General features: G+C 44.8%; 2 protein-coding genes across 2 annotated transcripts; one reads left to right on the forward strand and one right to left on the reverse strand.

Annotated features, from left to right (window-relative positions):
- Window positions 1–3,106: 3,106 nt before the first annotated feature.
- Window positions 3,107–4,042, forward strand: LOC135887015 (olfactory receptor 11A1-like). The gene has a single exon (XM_065414794.1). The coding sequence runs from the start codon at window positions 3,269–3,271 to the stop codon at window positions 4,040–4,042; it is 774 nt and encodes a 257-aa protein (XP_065270866.1). The 5' UTR covers window positions 3,107–3,268.
- A 5,175-nt stretch (window positions 4,043–9,217) lies between these two features.
- LOC135886798 (olfactory receptor 14A16-like) lies at window positions 9,218–10,153 on the reverse strand. The gene has a single exon (XM_065414579.1). It carries the CDS (start codon window positions 10,151–10,153, stop codon window positions 9,218–9,220), a length of 936 nt encoding a protein of 311 aa, XP_065270651.1.
- Window positions 10,154–23,464: the final 13,311 nt, after the last annotated feature.

Raw genomic sequence — 23,464 nt, forward strand, 5'->3', positions numbered from 1 at the left:
AGTGCTGTGGCGTCCGCGCTGTCACTGACCAGAAAAGTGCGCAAACTGATTGCCCGCCGGCGCTTTCAGGGAGGGAGGGCGGGAGTGACGGTTGGATGACGACAATTACCCAAAACCACCCTCGACACATTTTTTTCCCCAGAAGGCATTGGGGGCTCGACCCAGAATTCCAATGGGCAGCGGGGACTGCGGGAACTGTGGGATAGCTGCCCACGGTGCACCGCTTCCAATGTCGACGCTTGCCCCGTTAGTGTGGACTCACAAAGTCGAATTACTGTCCTTAGTGTGGATACACACGTTCGACTTTGTAATATCGATTCCACATATTCGACTTAAGTAAAATCGAACTACTCTCGTAGTGTAGACATACCCTAAGAGAGGAAGGATTTGCAGTCTTATTAATTGTAAGTCCATAGACTTTGTAGAGTCAGCATCAGACCCACTATCTGCTGGGACTGGAATATGCACACAAAGTATCATAAGTTGAACTCGTTGGAGAATGTTTTATTTTTCTGAAGAAAATATTAACAAAAAATATTTTCATTTTAGTCAACATCTCAGTGAAAAATTTCAAATTTGTGTCCAACAAAAGAAAATTTGAAAGCCAAGAAATGTGCAGATGACAACTAAAGAAAAATGAGGGAAACTGCTAAAAGCACAAAATTTGGGCCCCAACACAAATGGAAAACAAATGAACAAAAATCATCTTATGTTAAAAAAACATCTGTTTGGGGTTCTCAATTTTTTGAGAAAAAATAAATCTTTGTGAGGAAAGCTGAGGCTTTGCTGGGTAGTGCCAGTGAACCAAATGACAAATATTCTCTTTGAAATTAGAATCTTAATTTGTTAATCTTATAAAATCCACTCAAAAATATAATCATTGTAATTAACCCTAATGGGTTTAGCACAAGAGGAGATATATGACCCTGTTAAAGGTATGTAATAGGAGACCACTCCTAGCACATTCTTTCAAGAAGATGTTTGGCAAGTCATGTATGGGAGTACATAAGAAAAGAAGGACAGCAGAAGCCCTAAGGTAGCCAATGAATGTCCATGAAGAAGGAAAGGATATTACTAAAGAGAATGAAAGGTAAACATATGCACTATTGTGATAGGATTTGTGTGTTTAGAGCAGAATTATAGTCCAGTCAAACCCCAGTCTGTGAAAAGTAATCACATCAAATGCAAGAGATCAGATTTTTTAAGGAATTTATGCACATATTATGTTTTTTCAAATGCACCTAGGCATCAAAACTCATTGATTTCAATGGGTGTTAGGCACCGAGATGTTTTTGAAAATCCCACTAAGCACCTAGATATCATGGAAATTCTGGCCAAAGATCCTCAGGTGATATCAATTATATTCTCATTTATTTTCCTAGGAGGGGGCTAAGGTACCCAGCTATGCACCACTGAGATTTTTAAACCCAAATAAGGTGTTTAGACATAGAGCTTCCATTAATTATAATGGGAATTATGTGTCTAAATCCTTTAGTGAACTTTGAAAATGTTGTCCTGTTGTCCTGATCCTACTTGTCTTGAATGCTGGTATTTTCAAAGGGATTTCAATGGGATCTGAGCTGTCAGGTAATGCCTTCTTCTCATATCCACAATGTGGGTACCTTTGCTTCAGTGGTGATCTTAGTTTCATGTTTTACTTTCTCTGTGTGCCATTGGAAGTTCTCCTAATCTCACTGCCTATATATTTGTTGCTATATAAAAACTGTAGACAAGTGATCACATGTAGAAAGGGTACAGGAACATTTGTCACCAATCCTTGGCATAGCTACATTGAAGCCCCTCCACATCTAAACATGAACCTACCTCCCCAAGTTCAATGACGCATCCTGACACACTACAAATTCCATGCCTGGACATGAATTACTTTCTTCAGCCCACATTAACACACTACTGGTCTGTAGCTATTCTAGTGGCTGATATGAATCTATTGCTACTTCCAACAGGCAGCTGTAGTCATTTAAGTTGAGCTGTGTGTGTGCTTTTAGAGGGAGAGATTCAAAGTTAAGTCCTCCTGAGGACCAATTCTTTTATGACTATTTTTTGCATTGCTGTCTTGCAATTTGTGCAGATTTTCAACTTTTACAACATAAGTGTAGAAAGCAACCTAGCTGTACCTTCCATTCAATTACACCTGTGCCCTTTGCAGTTACTTTGAACAGGTATTAATGGCTGAGTTTCAAAGCAGAGCTGGTAGTGCTAAAAAATGAGTAAGCAAAGAAAATGGGTATTCCAATGTAATTACAAATAACTCAAATAAGGAGTTTTGCCCATTGCAAGTGGAAGTATTTAAAAAGTGTAAATCTAATCTTGTGAAAAATCTCAACATTTAGAAGTTTCTTTTGTTCTGAAGGGTTTGAAATGGACTCTCTCTATACAGTAACTCCTTGCTTAATGTTGTAGTTATGTTCCTGAAAAATCCTACTTTAAGCAAAATGATGTTAAGTGATTCCAATTTCCCCATAAGAATTAATGTAAATGGGGGGGTTAGGTTCCAGGGAATATTTTTTTTTGCCAGACAAAAGATTATATATTACTACTATGTCTTTCTCCAGCAGCTAACACAATGGGGCTCTGATGATGGTTAGGTCCAACACGTACTACTGCAATATGTGTAGGCTTGGAAAGATAAGACTTTTTATCAGTAAATATCAGTAAATTTTGATTTCCCAGTACAAACACAAACCAATGAAAAAATATTTCCATTGATAATAATATCAATTTACAGATAGGCAAAGTAAGAAAAATGTGTCTTGAAAATTACTGAGAGTTTGATTTAATGCTGTTTACTTTGTATATTTTGACATATGATATTGACACTTAGTGTTTTAATGGTTATAAAGCTTTAACTTTTTGACCCTCACCATCAGCAGTCATTCCACAATTATTGTCTGACCCCCACCCATAATTTCTAACAACTGTGAAAATGTAAATTGATAAAAATTAAAAAAAACCTTTTTAAAATAAATATTATCTGCCAGAATCATACAATAATAATAATGGAATTCTGCCAAGCCTAAATACAAGTAATTATACTATCATTTTATTTTCTCTAGGAAAAGTTCATCTGGTGAAGAAGTGTAAAGAAAATCAAACAGACATCACCGAATTCATACTTGTGGGATTCTCAAGTACTGGAAAACTCCAGATTGTCCTCTTTTGGGTCTTTTTAGCTACTTACCTTGTGACAATAATTGGAAACCTGCTCATTGTAATTACAGTGTTGACTGATCGCAGTCTCCGCACCCCTATGTACTTCTTTTTAGGAAATTTATCCTTCTTGGAAATCTGGTATGCCACAAATCTTGTCCCCAGGTTGCTGTTTGGCATGGTAACCAAGGATAACATTGTATCATTCGCAGGCTGCATGATGCAATTTTATGTCTTTGGTGCCCTGGCTGTTGCTGAATGTCTCCTTCTCACCGTCATGTCATATGATCGATATTTAGCTATATGCAAGCCGCTGCATTACATGACGCTCATGGACGGCAAGATTTGCACTCAGTTATCAGCTGGATCCTGGGCAAGTGGCTTCGTAGGAACATCAATAACCGTATGTTTGCTGTCTAATTTAAATTTCAGTGGCCCCAATGAGATTGACCATTTCTTTTGTGATATTACATCCCTGATAAAACTCTCCTGCTCCGATACTTACTTGGTTGAGATCATGGTTTTCTCCTTCTCTTCAGCTGTATCCCTGATCCCATTCCTCTTAATCCTGACATCCTACATTTGCATTCTCCGGGCCATCCTGAGGATCCCTTCTGACACTGGGAGGCAAAAGGCATTTTCCACCTGCTCCTCTCACCTTATCATTGTTAGCACATTCTATGGGACTCTGATTGCAATGTATGTGGTGCCTTCTGCAGACCACCCTCTCGTGCTCAACAAGGTCATCTCTCTGCTTTACACGGTGGTGACGCCAATGCTAAACCCTATTGTATATAGTCTGAAGAACAAAGAAGTTCATGAGGCTCTGAAGAAGCTTCTTAGTGCAGTATTAGTGGCCACAAGAAAACTCTGAAGATGACTTTTTATCTCTTTTTAAAAATATTTTAACTAGAGATGGTCTCAATTATTTTCTCTGATCATAAACGTTCAGTCTGCATGCACTGCACTTTATGTTAAGGGAAATCTATCTATCTATCTATCTATTATATGTGGGGGGGCTATTATAGGGAGGGGAAGCTCAGTGGTTTGAGCATTGGCCTCCTAAACCCAGGGTTGTGAGTTCAATCCTTGAGGGGGCCATTTAGGAATCTGGGGCAAAAATCTGTCTGGGGATTGGTCCTGCTTTGAGCAGGGGGTTGGACTAGATGATCTCCTGAGGTCCCTTCCAACCCTGATATTCTATGATTCTATCTATCTATCACCATGGTGCTTGAGGACACTTTAGAAAATCTTACTCCAAATTGAAAAAAAAAATGTTATTCTGGATGTCAGATCAATGCATAGATCCTGATAGAACAGACCTAAAGACCTCTTCTTGGCAAGATATGAAGAATCTGGCTAAATGCAATGTAAACAATGCTGACAAATGGAGTTTCTCATTTGAAGTAAAAGAATGAAAGAAAGAAAAATCTTTGACTGGGACTTTCAAAGAGGCCTAAGGGAATTAAGCACTCAACTCCCTTTGGAGTTCAATCGGAGTTGGGTACTTAACTCCTTAGGCACCTCTGAAAATTTCAACCTCAAATAAGATAGAAGTATCTGTGAGTTTCCTTGTGTGTCCTTTGTAAGCACAATGCAGCTTTAATTGCATGTTACAATATTGGTTCCAAAGCATGTAGAAGTTAATAAAGAAAGTTTCAATTAAAAAATCATGTCTTGGAATCTCTTATATTATGATAAGGTCTGAAATTTTGATCTAATAAAACCAAGCACTGTTTTACAAATGCTTAATATTTTCTTCTAGGTAGAGAGATTTTATGTCTCATTCATGTGAGGAAAGATTGTCACTACCCTACAATGGCACTGGAAGGGAGTAAAGATACCCTCAGCCTTCTGCACCTCCATTCAGGGCTTTTGAGGTTTCCGCTCTGGGCGCTCACCAGGAAAGTCCTGCTTATGAATGTTTCATCTTCATTCACAAGATGAAAGCTGAGATTGGCTTTCACTTTATCAATAAACATCAACATTTGCCAAGGGGGAAAAAAACGTTTGGACCTGTTCAAGGCCCAGATTTTAAAAGGTATTTAGGTGCTGTTGTGCTCAGCTTTGCAACACCTAACTGATTTAGGAGGCTAAATCTCATTTGCAAAAGGGGGCACTAAGGAGCCAGAGTTCCATTGTCAGGCTCCTAAATCAGTTAGGCACTGCAGTGCTGAACTCAGCAATGCTTAAATACCTCAAAAAAATCTGAGACACGAGGTGGGTGAGGTGATATCTCTTATTGGATAAGCTTTCGAGGTTGCACAGAGCTCATCTTCAGTTGAGATCAGCATAAGCTTGAAAACTTGTGTCTCTCACCAACAGAAGTTGGCCCCATAAGAGAGATCATCTCATCCACCTTCTATCTCTAGTATCTTGGGACCAACATGGCTACAACAACACAATTTCAGACAGACAGCCAGTGTAGACACCACAGGGTTTGTTTTTTTTTTTAATTTTATTTTATTGGCCTCCAGAAAGTATCCCACAATTCCCCTGCTGCCGCTCTGGTCAGCGGTTTGAACTCTGCTGCCCTGCAGCCAAACCCGCCCTTCCCCCTTATAAGCCCCAGGACTTTTAAATCTCATTTAAATCTTATTTGCTGGCTTTCCAGAGGAGCTTCCCAGATGAGCATGGCTGGCTATCATCCCAAACACGCTCCTGCTTGGACCACCGCTGAGTTGTTGGATCTGATCAGTATATGGGGAGAGGAAGTCTGTTCAGTCAGAGCTGCGAGTGACCCGTAGGAATTGGGACACATATGGGCAAATTTCTCGAGGCTTGTGTGAAAAAGGGCTATGATCGGGACACGCAGTAGGTCAGAGTGAAGATAAAGGAGCTGAGGCAGGTGCACCATAAAGCACGGGAGGCGAACCATCGCTCCGGTGGTGCACCTAAGACCTGCCGCTTCTATAAGGAGCTGAATGCTATCCTCGGTGGTGACCCCACCTCCATCGCCAATTACCCTGTGGATACTTTATAGGCTGCTGAAAGAGGGGTAACCCTGAGGCTGAAATTGTGGATGAAGAAGTCGAGCTAGAAGAGGATGTGGTTCTCCCAGCGGGGTCGCCCAGGGGGGCAGGCAGCCAGGAACTTTTCTTAACTCCAGAAGTGCTCAATGGGGAGCAGGAAGCAGATGAGACTTCCGGGTAAGTTGCTGTGGCTTGTGTAGGGAATTGAAAAGTGGGAGGCAGGTAGTGTTTTCTGTGAGCTGGACATTGCCATATGTAGCTAATCTGCATGGCCAAGCAGGGTGTTGATGGACATCGAGACCTGCAGGGAATCCTCCAAAGAGAGGCTCTGGAAAGTTTCAAAGAGGTACTTGTTAATCCTCTGCCACAGATTCCAAGGGATTGCAGTCTTGTTAGGTCCCCCATTGTAGGAAACTGTACCATGCCATTTGGCAATCACTGGAACTGGGACCAAAGCACCACATAGCTGAGCTGCACATAGACGGGGGTGAAAGCCACAAGCATTCAAAAGCTGAGCCCTGGTTTCCCTAGTCACCCTCATCAGCGAGATGTCAGCCAGCAGGTTGGCTGCCTGTGAAAAATTGTGGGATAATTTTAGAATCAGTTCCCTGAAAAGCTTCCCTGTAAGCCGAGACCTTTTTGTCCATATGCACAACCACCTTCCCCCCACTCCCGGAACTCATGATTTGGGGTGCTCGCGGGGCTGTGTGCCTGCCTAGAGTCTCAGAGAGAAAGTGATTTTTACTAGCAAAATGCCCTTTTTACTAAAATGTTTCAGTCATTTGCTGGAATGTAACAATACCTTTTCTGTTCAGCACAGACCTTAAGGAACACACCACACACCCCTGCCAACCAGCTGCGACAGATAAGAAAAAATCCTAGGTGCAGCAAAGAGGAGATGTTCCACGTGGTGCTGCAGCGTGATGAGAGACAGAGAAGGGCATGGAAAGAGTGCTGGGAAGCTGAAAGGCAGGACAGAAAAGAGAATGCTGCTTTTGCTAGGCAAGTGACAGGGCAGATGATAAAAGTTATGGAGGATCAGACAGAGATGCTCAAGTGCTTGATACAGCTGCAGACTGAGCAGATCCGAGTTCGAGTGCCTCTGCAGCCGATACACAATTCTTTTCCAACCCCACCTCCCTCTATGCCCACACATTCCTTTTCACTCCACAGCACTCCTGAGTTTCCCCATCACTCCACCCCTTCTCACAGCTTGCACAATGATAGCTGGACCTATACACAGTTGTGAGGTTTTACCCTTTTTAACAATAAATAAAAGCTAAGGTATTTAATGGTACAGGGTTTTTATTCTGTGTTCTACAAAAGCATAGATCATTTCTCTCTTGGGTACAGGCTTCTAAAGCATTGTGTTGCACGGATCTTGGGCCCCAAAATTGTACATGGTTGCAACAGGGAAGCAACTCCAAAGCAGACATGTGTTACTGCCAGTGCCCCTCATTGTCAAAGTGGTTCCTCAAAGCTGTTCAAACTGTGCAGCCAAATGCTCCGCCTCAGTGCTCCACACCTGAGCAAACATTTCACCCTTAGATTCACACAGATTATGCAAAGGGCAGCACGCGGCTATGACCACGGGGATATTATCAGTATCAGTAATGTCTAGCCTGCCATTTAAACACCTCCAGTGAGCTTTCAAACAGCCAAAGGCACATTTGACTACCATGCGGCACCTGCTCAGCCTGTTGTTAAAACGCTCCTTGCTGATGTCCAGGTGCCCTGTGTAAGGTTTCATGAGCCAGGGCTGTAAGGGGTTCACTGGGTCTCCCAGGATTATTATGGGCATTTCCACGTCCCCCACTGTGAACTTGTGGTCTGGAAACAAAGTCCCCACCTGCAGCTCCTGAAGATGTGTGTGTCATGCACCTTTCCAGACCAGCCTGCATTGATGTCTGTGAAACACCCCCGGTGATCCACAACTGCCTGCAACACCATGGAGAAGTATCCCTTCCTATTGATGTATTCAGAGGCAAGGTGGTCTGGCACTAAAAATGGCATGTGTGTGCCATCAATGGCCCCGTCACAGTTAGGGAACTCCATCTCAGCAAAGCCAGCTACTATGTCATGCACATTTCCCAGAGTCATGGTCCTATGCAGCAGGATGTGAGTCATTGGCCTGCACACTTGGAGTAATACAGCCCCAACAGTGAACTTTCCTACTCCAAATTGATTTGCGACTGACCGGTAGCAGTCTGGATTCGCCAGCTCCCACACAGCGATTGCAACACACTTCTCTACCAGAAGGGCAGCTCTCAATCTGGTGTCCTTGCGCCTCAGGTCGGGGGCCAGCTCAGCACATAGCTCCATGAAGGTTGCTTTAGGCATCCTAAAGTTCTGTACCCACTGGTGGTCATCCCACACCTACATGACAATATGATCCCACCAGTCAGTGTTTGTTTCCCTAGCCCAAAAGCGATGCTCTACTGTATGCAGCTGCTCTGTGAATGCACAAAGCACTGATCTTCATCATTAAGGAAAGGAAAATTCCAAGTCACCCAGAAAACCCTTTCAAAGACATTATGACATTGACACATTGAATAAATGGATATCCAGATTTAATCAAACATTCCACCCTGCAAATTCCTACCCCCCAAAAGTCACCTGGAACAAAGAAGTAAGTCAACCAATGAATAAATAAAATGAAACAACATGAAAAAGAAACAATCAAGCAAACAAACAAGCCAAACCTCTCATACCACGATCACAAATTTTATCCCCCTCAAAAAGGAGAAGCACCAGAAAGTTCATGAAGTCCACTAGTGACTTAGCTATGGCTTTTGATATTCTGTGCAACATGCTCAGATAGCAAGGTGATCTTAGCAGTATAAGGCAGATAGATAGGTGTGTATGTACATTTATGGATACATATATAGATTCTGATCATTTTTACACTGGTGTAATTATAAATTAACTCATTTTACTTCAGTGGAGTGAGTCCGCATTTTATGATTTCATAAACAGATTGCACCCTATGTTGTCAAGGAGACAATTTTGTCATCAGTTGATTATATTCATAAAGAAGCTCAGAATGAAATCTCAATCAAGTACCAATGATGGACATTTTAATTCTTGGTGAATAACCTCCACACAATCAGTTTCTTTAATGCAGCTTTGATCTCCTTGTTCCTCATGCTGTAGATGATTGGATTCATTATTGGAGGCACCAGGGAATAGAGAACACCCATCATGAGATCCATAATTGATGCTGAGCTGGAGGTGGGTTTCAGGTACTCAAAGAAGCCAGTGCAAAGAAACAAAGAGACCACAGTGAGGTGAGGGAGGCAGGTGGAGAAGGCTTTATGCCGGCCCTGCTCAGAGGGGATTCTCATCACTGCTTTGAAGATCTGAACATAAGACACAATAATAAAAACAAAGCAGTTTAAGCTTAAAAACACACTAAAAGCAAGAAGTCCAACTTCACTGAGGTATGAGTCAGAGCAGGCGAGCTTGAGTAGCTGGGGGATTTCACAGAAAAACTGGTTGATGACATTGGACTGGCAGAAGGGCAACCTGAAGGTGTTCCAAGTGTGCACTGCAGAGTACACACTACCAGTAATCCAGGCACTGGCTGCCATTTGGACACAAGCTCTCTTGTTCATCACTGTCTCATAGTGCAGTGGTTGGCAGATGGCGACATATCGGTCGTATGCCATGATGGTGAGTAAGGCAAGATCAGCTGCAATGAAGACTACGAAGAGAAAGACTTGGGCAACACATCCATGATAAGAAATTGACCTGGTGTTCATGAGGGAGTTGGCCATGGATTTGGGGACAGTGACAGAGATGCAGCCAAGGTCTATAATGGACAGATTTATCAGGAAGAAGTACATGGGGGTGTGAAGATGGTGGTTGAGGGCTACAGCTGTGATGATGAGAAGATTCCCCATCAGGCCTGCCAGGTAAATCACTAGAAACACCACAAAGTGCAAAATCTGCAGTTCCTGAACGTCAGAGAATCCCAGGAGAAGGAACTCGGTCACCATGGTTTTGTTGGACATTTTCTTTCTCAGTTCATTGTGTGATGGCTGTGGAGAGAAGTACAAAGACAGTGGTGGGGATTACAGTGACAGAGGGAGTGGCCCTCATTCCCCACAGTAATATCTCATGATGTGAGTGTCAACGATGCACAGCACTCGTCACTGCTATTAACTAGGAGTGGTGAGTTATCACACACGTGCAAATTGACATGGCTTCCTTAAAGTCAATGGAGCTGCATCAGTTTGCACCATCTAAAGATCTGCCCCAGGATGTGGCTTGATAAAATGCCGTGTGGAGGATGGAGAAAAGTACTATCACAGTGCAATATTCTAGGCAAGCTGGATCCTCTCTTGCTACAAACAGCAGGCTCTGTTAAAATGCCAACACAGCCTGATATCCACTCTCCGGGGAAATATGACATAGACTTGCTCAGCATCGTGTATGAGAGCTTGTCTGTAGTGATTCAACTGCAGCACCACATTGGTGACCTGCTGCCTGCATACGTATTTATTTGTGACACAAGATCCCACTTCAATCTAAGTGTAACAATGGGCTAGTAGCATCGCTCAGCTACCTCTTTGCTGCGACATTTACCTCTGTCATTTTCTGTCTGTGTGGGTCACTGGCCATCAGGAGACTTGGGGTCTATTCTTCGGTCTGCCACTGACCTGCTCTATGACCTGGGCCTGTCACACCCCCCCCCCCCGTGCCTCTCTTTCCCCTCCCACCCTTTCTCTGCCTGGTCTGCTTGGACTGTGAGCTCTGTGGGGGATGGGCTGTGTCTTGTTATGTGTATGTTCGATGCCCCCATTTACAGCATATGTGTTTAGCCGGCAGCAGTGTGGGACAGAGGATACGGGTCTAGAGCAGGAGATCTAGATTCTAATCCCATTCACCTCCTCTATGTCCTGGGGCAGGGTTAAGAGAGACAGGCTTTGGCTTGGACTTCAATTCACTGTTCCCCATCTGTGGCATTAGTATGTTTAATAAATATGCTGTGGGATACCAACTTTGCTGCTTACTCAGTATTGCCATTCAATAAGTGTACCTTTGAAACAGTAATATACACAGTTGCAATAGAGTGTCTGGGTTCAAATTTTACTGTTACTGGATAATGTTAATATTCCAAACCTGATTGAAATCAAAGTTTCCAATCTGGAATATTTAGATATTTTCCGTTTAAATTATTTCAAAGGAAAACTTGGGGTGTGAAGATGGTGGTCGAGGGCTATAGCTGTGATGGTCAGAAGATTGCCCATCTGGGCTGTCAGGTAAATCACTAGAAACACCAAGAAGTGTAAAATCTGCAGCTCCCGAATGTCAGAGCATCCCAGGAGAAGGAAATCGGTCACGGTGGTTTGGTTGGACATTTTCTTCCTCAGTTCATTGTGATATGAATATGGAGTGAAGAACAAAGACAACGGTCGGGGTAACAGTGACAGAGGGTGTGGCCCTGATTTCCCTCACTAATATCTCACTGTAGGAGTGTGAAAGGTGCACAGCATTCGTCACTGCCATTGATTAGGAATGGCAAATTAACACACGAGTGTAAATTGGCATAGGTCCCTTAATGTCAATGGAGTTGCATCAGTTTACACCATTTGAAGATCTGGCTCAGGATGTGGCTTGATAAAATGCTATGGGATGGATGGAGGAAAACACATCCAACCCCAATGATCTAGCCAAGCTATTTCCCCTATTGGGGAAATATGTAAATTTGGATGTGGAGGTAATATATTAAAAAGCTAATGCTGCCTGATTTCCAGTTTATGAGGAAATATGACTAAAGGGGAAAGAGGATAAGAAATGTTTTTAGAATAAAAATGTTACTTATTACTCTAAATTTCAAATGCTTTAAGGAGCTGAACTCCCATTTTCAAAAGTACCCCAATAATTTCCTAGAGGCACCTAAATATCTTTAAAACTTGGCCTTAGTAACTTGGGAGTCTAAGGACTTCTTTACGCTTTTAACACTACAGCGGTATAGCTGCAGCCTAGTCCATGTCTTTTTAGAGAACCTTCAGCATTAGCATTTGCCCTCTTGTTAATAGTAAGACAATATTTGCAATAATTATTTTGAGCCCTATTTTCAAATGTTGCTTTTCTTTGGTCCCAATCCTGAAAAGGGACTGAACTAGGCAGACTTCTCTGTCTTGAAGTTCTCAGACTATTTTTTTAGTCTGGTGGCCAGCAGGAAGGACCCTTCTCAGGTGGAGGTGTTGGTGGCATCCCCAGCAGTAGGAGCAATGGCTGGGGTCTCTCTGGGACACAGGCTGTGTTTTACTATGTTTGTGTGCTGTCCACCTGTTAAGAATATTTCCGGTTAGCAGGCATCAGTGTGAAACAGAGGATACGGTGCTAGAACAGGAGATCTGGGGTCTAGCCACATTGCCTTCTTCTATGTAATTGAGCAGAGACGGGCTTTGGCTGGGGGCTTCAACTCTCAGTGCCCCAGTTTAAAGATGCCTTTATGTTTAAAACATATTCTGAGGATATTAACATTGCCGCTTACTAAGTTTTACCATTCTGCAAGAATCTTTTTGAAAGAGCAATAAACGTGATTGGAATAGAGGGTGTTATTGGATAATATCAATGCTGGCCTACTGGCTTAAATATTAGTTTTCAATATGGGGAATTCAGATATTTTCTGCTTAAATTATTTCAAAGGAAAAGTGGGCTTTAAATTTTTAAAAAAATTGATAGGTCTGTGCTATCCTTAAAATCAATGTATGAATTGGAAAAATCTTTTTCTTTTTTCAAAAAAACTTTTTCAGTTTTAAGCATTTTTTTACCAGCAATTGTTTGGTTCTTGATTCACAAAATAATGGCTTGGTTTCTACAATTTCAATGAAAATAGAATTTTTTATGCTGGAAAAAATGAGCAGCTCTAGATATTTGATTAAATGATAGTAAAAGTTTCAAAGAGTTCCTATTGTAACTCATAGTTCTAATATTACATTGCTCCAGTATATTAGCACCCAAACATATTTAATTGAAATAGCAGACTTACAGTATTGGTCTTTGTGGAATGTTTCCCAGGCTCTGAAGCATTGGACAGTCCACTGCCAGGATTCTTCAGTCACTGTCTGTCTGAGCACATGTCAATAATGCCTCATCACTGTGTTATCCAGCTGCTGTCTCCCAGTCTCTTCGTGATATTCACTGAGTTGCTGGGTCTCTCTGCAGTTCCTAGCAGACAGGGACCCACTGCACAGATGGGTGCCCCTCTTTGGGCAGGCTTGGCTGAAAGGTGAAGGACTAAATGGGACTGGGGATTGGAAGCCCCTCCCAGCTCTGAAACTGTGCAGGATTCAGACACAGTCATAGCCTAGGATATATCTTGCTGGAGCTAAATAGCTGAATCTGATCTCACCTCAGGAACAAACCACCCTGACAAGCTGCCCTACCTGACCATAACCTCACAGAGGGGGAAGAGTACCCAGCCTGGATCTCACACAATGGCAGCATCCCTGCAAGGACCCTGGGTTATAAACAAGGCAGGGCTGAATCCTATGTGGCATCTCAAGGGGATTGCAGAATAGAATATATATTGGTAGTACAGACATGTGACCTACAACAGCTCAGAGCCCAGTGGCACTAGAGCCCAAGCTGGCCTCGAATAGCCTTGTCAAAGCTATATCCCTACTTTGAACTTTAGGGTACAAATGTAGGGGCCTGCATGAAAACTTCTAAGCTTATCTACCAGCTTAGCTCTGGTTCGCTGCCACCATCTTAAGAATTCCCTCCCTGGGAAGCCTTGAGAAACCTTCACCAATTCCCTGGTGAATACAGATCCAAACTCCTTGGATCTTAAATAAGGAGAAATTGACCCTTCCCCCCCCCTTCCTTTCACCAACTCCTGGTGAATACAGCTCCAAACCCCCTTTGGATCTTAAAACAAGGAGAAATCAATCAGGTTTTTAAAAAGAAGGCTTTTAATTAAAGAAAAAGGTAAAAATCATCTCTGTAAAATCAGTATGGAAAATAACTTTACAGGGTAATCAAACTTAAAGAGCTCAGAGGAATCCCCTCTGTCTTAGGTTCAAAGTATAGCAAACAAGATAAGCACTTTAGTAAAAGGTACATTTACAAGTTGAGAAAACAAAGTAAATCTAAGACGCCTTGCCTGGCTTTTACTTACAATTTTGAAATAAGAGAGACTTGTTTAGAAAGATGGGGAGAACCTGGATTGATGTCTGGTCCCTCTCAGTCCCAAGAGCGAACAACCCCTTAAACAAAGGACACACACAAAAGCCTTCCCCCCCCCAAGATTTGAAAGTATCTTGTCCCCTTATTGGTCCTTGGGGTCAGGTGTCAGCCAGGTTACCCGATGTGAAAGTGAAATGAATTATATTAAAGAAATAGAATGAATTAAAGAATGCTGTATGTACCTTTAAGTAGAAATGAGAAATGCTGCAAGCCAGGGGGGCAGGAAAGCAGACATTAACTGCTTAATGAATTGCCCCACTTAAGGGCAATTGGTGAAGCATTAGTCTTAGATCGATAAGAGTTAATAAGGAAGCAAGATATGCATATTGTGCTCCATGCATATCTTACAGTTTTGCTCTCTCTGTCCCTTTGTTTAGTTCGCACCCTTTTATCTGTATAAATAAGACTGTTTGAATCTTGCATGGAGGCTCACATTATCTGAATGTATTAGCAGAGCGCTGTGCTAATAAACAGAGTGGTCTTGACAAAATTGTGAGTCCTGATTCTAACTTTGACAATTTGGAGGTTCTACCGAGATGGCAACCGTCTTCACTGGGGCTGTGTGATTTCTGACCATTTTTGTAGGACGACCGTGGTAGCCGGCACCTGGGCATTTGGCCCGAGCGGTCCTCCTCCTGAACGGAAGGGCACACAACCACAGTGAGGTCTACGCCATTGAACCTGTTGGTTCCCACTCTGTTCTGGTAGGGATCCCAGGATCTGACATCAGGATCTGGTCAGGTAATTATTTCTGTGTTTTGTCCGGACCGAGGACTGTCTTGTCTCTGTGTCTATCCGTCCTCCTGTGGAGTGTTTGAGTCTGGGTGCTGTCTCCGTCCGGGGATCGGCCGACCAAGGGGTTCCTGTCCCCGCGGTCTGAGTGAGTGAAATCTGCACAATCGCAGCCGCACCGCACCTTGGGTAAAACCCTTGGTGTGAAAGCAAGGGCGATTGAGGCAGTAGCCTGTGGGCTCCTTTTGTGTGTTGCACCGGGCATCGCTCTGACGAACCCGAATTTCCTTCTTGTGTGATTGGTGTGTGTGTAAAGTCCTCCTGTATGGGTAACCAGACGTCTAAGTCGGGACAGTTCCCTAAAGGAACGCCGGCTCATTTTATGTATTTTAGGAAGGGTCCGGACTCCTGTAAATTTCTGGAAAAATGGTCTAGGCTAACTCAGGGAGATCCCAAAACTCAGTGGCCACTGTTAGGATCTTGGGACAAGGACCGAGTAGACGTCTTAAAAGACAAACTCGGCCAATCTAAAACTAAATTGGCCAGAGGAGAGGTTGATTGTTTCATGCAGTGGTGGGAAGAGGCAAATCGTAGGTGGACAGAATCGAAACTCGCCTCTCTCAAAGATTCAAATGATAAGTTAAAAGCTTTATTGAAAACCTCCTCTCCCACCACCAGACCGAGCGCTCCCCTTTACCCCGTTCTCCGAGCAGATCCCCCTTCATACTCCTGTCTCTCTGTGAAAAAAGATGAAGAAAACTCCTTGTTAGATTCTGGGGATGATGATGAGGAAGACGCATTAATTGGCTTGGCAGCCTTGCGTCGGATCAATAGACCGTCACCAGATTCCCCAACTCAGGAACAATTTCCAGAGATCTCCAGTTCAGACCCATCCGGATCGTCCGATACCACCCAGGCCCATTCCTCTGATCCCGCTCTGCCCCGTAAAAGCTTACGCTTGGGCCTTAAAAATATCCAGGCTCCCCTCCGAATCCTGCATACTGGGGGCCAAGACGGGGGTCCCACTTGGAGCTATAAACCCTGGACTCGTACAGAGCTCCTTTCAGTTGTAAAAGGCTTTCCAAAGCCCCGAGAAAATCCTACCAAATTTGCAGAGGAATTTTTGTTAGTATGTGACACCTATGAACCCTCTGAGGCAGACCTCCTGCAGCTGTGCAAGCTACTTACCCCTAGTGAGCATGAAAAATGTCTCACAGCAGCAAATTGGCTCGCAGCTGACCGCCACTCTACTTTACCAGACACTGGTCCTAATGCTGAATACCGGAAAAGGTGTAAGGAGCGAGCTAAAAATCTATTTGCAGCCATCCCTCGGGTGTGGACTCCTAAAACTAACTGGACGGCCATAAACGGCTGTAAGCAACGACAGGGAGAAAACCCGGGTGACTATCGCTCCCGGTTAACTGACATTTTTCTGCAACATTCTGGTATACAGCAACCGGATAAAAATGGACAGGGTGCCCTGGCTAATGCGTTTGTTAATGGCCTCCTACCTGCTGTTGGTAATATGCTAAAACGAATAAGTGTTGGGTGGGAGACCGAAACCATGGACAAATTGCAAACAGTGGCAGAGCACTGCCAACGTACTTTAAAAGGAAAGGAGGAACAATCAGCTCAACAGTTAATGGCCCTGCAAATACAGCATTATTCAGGGCAGGGCAAACAGTACCGGGGACGGGGAAAATACCAGGGACGGGGACGTGGTCGAGGGAGGGGCCGAGGAACTGGATTTTCGGGTTATGGGGATGTTTGTAATTACTGTAAGCAGCCCGGACATTGGAAGAACGAATGTCCGAGCAGGCCTAATAACTCTGTAAATAATCAGCTAGACCCCCTGCCGGCACAGCCAGTCAGTCCCCAGCCTTACTTTGTCCCACAGCAATGACGGGACACCAGGGAACCTCAGGAAATTTTAGCTCCTTTACTACCTCTCACTCCCACGGGTGAGTGTGTGTTAACTATCAATGATTTGTCTCTCCCTTTCCTTGTTGATACGGGAGCTTCGCTCTCTGCAGTTCGTACTACTGACCTGCCTGCGGTTCCCTGCTCTGGAAAGACAGTGTCTGCTGTGGGCATTTCGGGAATCCCAACCCCTTATCCCCTTTCAAAACCTCTATCGGTCCAGGTTGGTCCCCTATCCGCAGATCATGCCTTCCTTCTCTCTGACTCCACTCCAGTAAACCTTTTGGGTCGGGATCTGTTATGTAAACTTGGCTGCACCATATACTGTTCCCCGGATGGTGTCTATTTGCAAATTCCCCAGTCCTCTCTGAGTGATTCTGTGGCCTCCCTGCTGTCTGAAACCCCCCTTTCCACTCCAGTCCCTTGTTGCCCACTGGTCCCGTCCCTTGAACACCTAATTTCGCAGGTCCCATCCTCTCTGTGGCCAACCCATCCCTCTGAGGTGGGCCACCTAAATACTGACCCCGTCTGCATTACTGTTGACTCCTCCAAACCTCTACCTCACCTGTCTCAATACCCTTTAAACCCCGAAGCCGAGGCTGGCATTGCTCCAGTCATGACCGCCCTGCGGGAGCAAGGCATTATTGTTCCCTGCTCCAGTCCCTGTAACACCCCTATCCTCCCAGTTCGAAAAGCTGATGGCAAATCATGGCGATTTGTTCAGGACCTTCGAGCCATTAATCGTATTGTCATACCCGCTTTTCCTGTTGTCCCTAACCCAGCAACGATTCTGGCTTCTATCCCACCGGATGCAACTCATTTTACTGTTGTTGATTTGTGTTCTGCTTTCTTTTCTGTTCCGGTTCACCCTGACTCTCAGTACCTCTTTGCCTTTTCGTACAAGGGACAGCAATATACATGGACTACGCTTCCCCAGGGGTATACTGAAAGCCCATCTTACTTTTCCCAGGCACTAGCCCGAGACCTAGCTGACCTTGTTTTCCCATCCAGGTCCACTCTAGTCCAATATGTAGATGATCTACTCCTCTGTTCCCCCTCGTTATCTGCCTCAAAAACTGATTCTTTAGTGCTCCTTACTGCCCTAGCAAAAAAAGGTCACAAGGCTTCTCGCTCTAAACTACAGCTCTGTCAAGCCTCTGTCACATACCTTGGTTTTCTCCTCTCCCAGGGTTCCCGTACACTTTCTCCCGCCCGCGTCCAGGCTATCCTTAGCTTTCCCCGACCCCGCTCCCCACGTCAGGTCCGAAAGTTTTTGGGCATGGCTGGATTTTGCAGGCAATGGATTCCCCAGTATGCCTCCCTTGCAAAACCTCTCCAGGAACTCACTCGACTCTCTGTGCCTGACCCCATGCCATGGCCCCCTGAAGCAGACTCTGCCTTTGTTTCCCTCAAACAGGGTTTGGCTTCTGCCCCCGCTTTAGGGCTGCCTGACTACTCTAAGCCTTTTACCCTTTTCTGCCATGAACAATCTGGGTGTGCACTTGGAGTTCTCACTCAGGTGCACGGAGGCAAGAACCGCCCAGTGGCTTACTTCTCTGCCACTTTGGACCCTGTGGCCCAAGGCTTACCCCCCTGCCTGCGTGCTGTGGCTGCCGCAGCGCGCCTAGTCGAAATGTCTGAATCCCTTGTCCTTCGCTCTTCCCTTACCCTCATGGTCCCTCACTCTGTGGAAACCCTGCTGTTACAACGCAACACAGGCCACCTCTCCTCCGCTCGCCTTACCAGGTATGAACTTTTACTGCTGTCAGCTTCGTATATTACCGTGAAGCGTTGTTCTCAGTTAAACCCTGCCACTCTCCTTCCTTTGTCTGATGACGGTGATCCCCACGACTGCCTTGCAACTGTTTCTGCTGTCACCGTCCCGCGCCCTGACCTCTCTGATGCCCCTCTCCCTAACTCTGACCTTGTTCTGTTTACTGATGGTTCCTGTTTTCGAGACAACCAAGGTCGTCTCCTTGCAGGGTACGCTGTAGTGTCACTCGCTGAGACCCTAGAAGCTGCGCCTTTACCTTCTGTAACCTCAGCACAAGTTGCCGAATTGGTTGCTCTCACCCGTGCCTGCTTTTTGGCAGAGGGATGCTCCGCCACTATTTACACTGACTCCCGCTATGCTTTTGGGGTTGTACATGACTTTGGCACCCTCTGGCAAGCTAGGGGTTTCCTTACTTCTGCCGGTACCCCTATTAAGAATGGCCCCTACATCGCTGCTCTCTTGTATGCAGTTTTACTTCCGTCTGCCCTAGCTATTGTTAAGTGCCCTGGCCACTCGATGGCAGATACTGATGTTGCTAAGGGTAACGCATTTGCTGACGCCTCTGCTAAACATGCTGCTGCCATAGAACCTTCCCCAGATGCATTTCTAGGTTCCCTTTCTGTTTCTATACCACCGCCGTCCCTCACTAACCTCACCCTGCTCCAAGACTCTGCCCCAGAAGTCGAAAAAGACTCCTGGATTGCCCAGGGTTGCTCTCTATATCCTGATTCCCTTTGGCGTTCGCCTACTGGTGCCTTTGTGGCCCCCTTTTCACTCTACCCGTCGCTGGCCGACCTGCTACACGGTGTTTCGCATGTCGGAAAGGAGGGGATGGTCTCTGCTGTAACTAAGGCAGGATGGTGGGCCCCCCATTTCAGCTCTTTTGCAGCCCGCCACTGTGCTGCCTGTACCACTTGCCAAAGCCATAATATTGGTAAGCCTGTAAAAGTGGCTCAGGGGTTCCGGGGCCTGCCCCAGGCACCATTCTTGCATTGGCAACTTGATTTTGTACAAATGCCTAAGTGTCAACGATATGAATTTATTTTGGTTATGGTATGTTTATTTTCTGGTTGGATCGAAGCCTTTCCTTGTTGCAAGGCTGACTCACTGTCTGTTGCTAAATGTTTGTTAAATCATATTATGCCTGCCAAGGGAATTCCTGCCACTCTGTCCAGTGACCGGGGTACACATTTTACTGGACAAATTGTTCAACACCTGGATCGTATATTACATATCACACACCTGCTGCACTGTCCCTACCACCCACAAAGTGCAGGTGCTGTGGAAAGGCGAAATGGTGTACTTAAGAATAAGCTTGCTAAAATTTGTGACTCCACAGGGTTAAGCTGGCCAGCAGCTTTACCACTAGCCCTTATGGAAATGCGATCCACTCCATCCCAAAGGCATAAATTGAGTCCCTTTGAAATTGTTATGGGACGCCCCATGCGAGCTATGGCTACCATTACTCCAGTCCCAGACTTGAACTTGACTCACAGTACGCTCCTTCAATATTGCAAGGGATTAATGCAAGCTGTAAGTCACTTCCATTCACAGGTTCGAGCTGCCTGGCCAACAGAACCCACCTCTGACGCTTGCCACGACCTCGAGCCAGGTGACTGGGTCTACGTACGGCACCATCATCGAAAACACGCCTTGGAACCCCGGTGGAAGGGTCCTCATCAGGTACTGCTTACTACCCAGACAGCTGTTAAACTATCTGGCATTGCAGCGTGGATACATGCTTCGCAGTGTAAGAAGACACCCTCCCCGGCGAACCAATCACCACCTCAGAACTGCGCAAAGTCAATTTTGACTCCGGAAGAAGACGTAGAGGAACAGCCTGCAACACCTTACCATCTACGCTCTCGTAAGGGTTGCCAGAAGCAGACGACGACCTAAAGCAAGGCCCGAGAAGGAGCAGTAGTGAGCCTAGCGCCTGCTGCCTGGTGGACGTAAAACCGTAACTGCGGTTCCCTCAGTTGAGGTTGTCAGAACCAGAAGGGCCTTGCCTCCAACATACGCCTCTGGTGGCGCCTGTTCCTTGGCTGCTGGTGTCTTAAGGTCTGGGGAGTCCACAATGACAATTCTTTTATTCAGCAGCAAGTGTGGATAGCTCAGACTCTTAATATTTCTAATTGCTGGGTCTGTAGCCACATCCCAGCTCACTCTCAAGCTGGTGTTCCTGTCCTGGCAATCCCACTCAATTCCCCAGACCTCACTGGAGGACTTCGTCCGTTTAGCAAAACATGGAACAATAATGACACTTGGGAAGCAGTGGGAATAAATGTATCTAAATGGATAAGTGTGGTGGAGGGAAAAGGTCTTTGGTGTTGGGTGTGTAATGGGACAGGGCTGGATCTGGGAAAAAGTCATTGCCTTCAGCATATTGTGGCCAATGGTGTATGGGATTATTCGAACAAAACTAAAGCGTGGCGGGCCGGGTATGGGGATATTAATTTTTTCTCGACCTGGGATCAAACAGAAAAATCAATCTCATGTTCCCCCTACAGTAATCTTAGTGAAAACAATACAATCTTTCAATGCCATGCAAATAACACCACTCCTCGTAAGGAGAATTACCCTGTGCCCTTCGGAGGATATTACTCCTCCTTTGTAGACACCTATGTGACAAATGGGTGCAACCGACCCTTCCCAGCCTTAATAGGCCATCATTGGGTTTGTGGGACCAAAGCTTATACTGTGTTACCAGCTAACTGGTCAGGTATCTGTTATCCCGCCCGACTCTTCCCAGAATTCCGAGTGCTAGGGTCCTTCCCACGAGAACGCCTTCGTAATTTCAAGCGAAGAAGAAGGGACTTATCAGATGCCCAATGGTATGTAAATAACATAAGCCCCTTGACCTGGGAAGAGGCCATTGGCGGTTCCCTTATCCCACTTGGGGGAGTAATACACCATGCAAAAAGGCTCCTAAGGTTACAAGCAGTAGTTGAAATAATGGCAAATGAAACCGGAGAGAGTTTAAAGACCCTGGCCAAAGAAACAGGGGCGATCCGACAGATGGCCCTCCAAAACCGTCAGGCATTGGACATAATGCTGGCGGCCAAAGGAGGGACCTGTGCTCTCATTGGAAAAGAATGTTGTGTGTTCATACCTGACGACACCAATGAGGTAATAGATCGCGCTAGTCACTTAGAACAAATTGCATATCTTCCCCATGAAGAGCCAAGTTCTTTATGGAAGTGGCTAAGTAACCTATTCAATTTCTCTGGCATAGGAAACTGGTTGTTTCAGGGAGCCCTGACTATCCTGTGTGGAATCCTAATGATTTTTGTATGTTTTCAGTTAATCTCCTGTTGTATCCAGAATTGTGTAAGGTATGCCACCCAGGTGACTGCCCCAAAACAGAGTGCTAATATAATGATGTTAAATATCACTGATGAACGAAGAGATAAAGAACTATTAATATGTGGAACCCAGTAATTGTTGGTCTTTGCGTAAGCTTGACCAAAAGGAGGGATTGTGAAAGTGAAATGAATTATATTAAAGAAATAGAAAGAATTAAAGAATGCTGTATGTACCTTTAAGTAGAAATGAGAAATGCTGCAAGCCAGGGGGGCAGGAAAGCAGACATTAACTGCTTAATGAATTGCCCCACTTAAGGGCAATTGGTGAAGCATTAGTCTTAGATCGATAAGAGTTAATAAGGAAGCAAGATATGCATATTGTGCTCCATGCATATCTTACAGTTTTGCTCTCTCTGTCCCTTTGTTTAGTTCGCACCCTTTTATCTGTATAAATAAGACTGTTTGAATCTTGCATGGAGGCTCACATTATCTGAATGTATTAGCAGAGCGCTGTGCTAATAAACAGAGTGGTCTTGACAAAATTGTGAGTCCTGATTCTAACTTTGACACCGAGCTTCTTAACCCTTTACAGGTAAAAGGATTTGGAGTCTCTGGCTAGGAGGGATTCCATAGCACTGTACACAGGAGAGCTGTCACCCTTCCCTTTATAGTTATGACACGCCCCCCAAATCACAGATAGTGTTGGACGTTTGGTTCCACACTGGCTGTGATTTCTTCCTGGAGCTCTAGGAGAAAACAGAGTTAATAAAACACATGTACCTTTAGACATACTACTGATTATATAAAAACTAACAATATGTTTTATTTTAAGAACAATTGTTAACCAGTTAACTCTGGGAAACTTTCCCGGGAGAGTGCATTAGCCACTTTGTTAGAAGCTCCCGAAATGTGTTGATTTTAAAGTCAAAATCTTGGAGAGCTAAACTCCACCGAAGAAGTTTTTTGTTATTTCCCTTGGCGGTATGAAGCCACTGTAGCGCAGCATGGTCTGTTTGTAGTTGGAAGCGCCGTCCCCAAACATATGGGCGTAGCTTTTCCAGCGCGTACACAATGGCGTAGCATTCCTTTTCGCTGATTGACCAGTGGCTTTCCCTCTCAGACAGTTTCTTGCTGAGAAACACGACAGGATGGAATTCTTGATCCGGTCCTTCCTGCATTAAAACTGCTCCCACGCCTCGCTCGGAAGCATCTGTGGTTACCAGGAACGGTTTGTCAAAGTCTGGGGCCCTTAGCACAGGGTCAGACATGAGTGTTGCCTTAAGCTGGTTAAAGGCCTTTTGACACTTATTAGTCCACTGAACTGCATTTGGCTGTTTCTTTCTGGTTAAGTCTGTCAGCGGGGCGGCGATTTGGCTGTAGTGTGGTACAAA

The sequence above is a fragment of the Emys orbicularis genome, chromosome 12 (genome assembly GCF_028017835.1).
Source record: "Emys orbicularis isolate rEmyOrb1 chromosome 12, rEmyOrb1.hap1, whole genome shotgun sequence".
Lineage (NCBI taxonomy): Eukaryota > Metazoa > Chordata > Testudines > Emydidae > Emys > Emys orbicularis.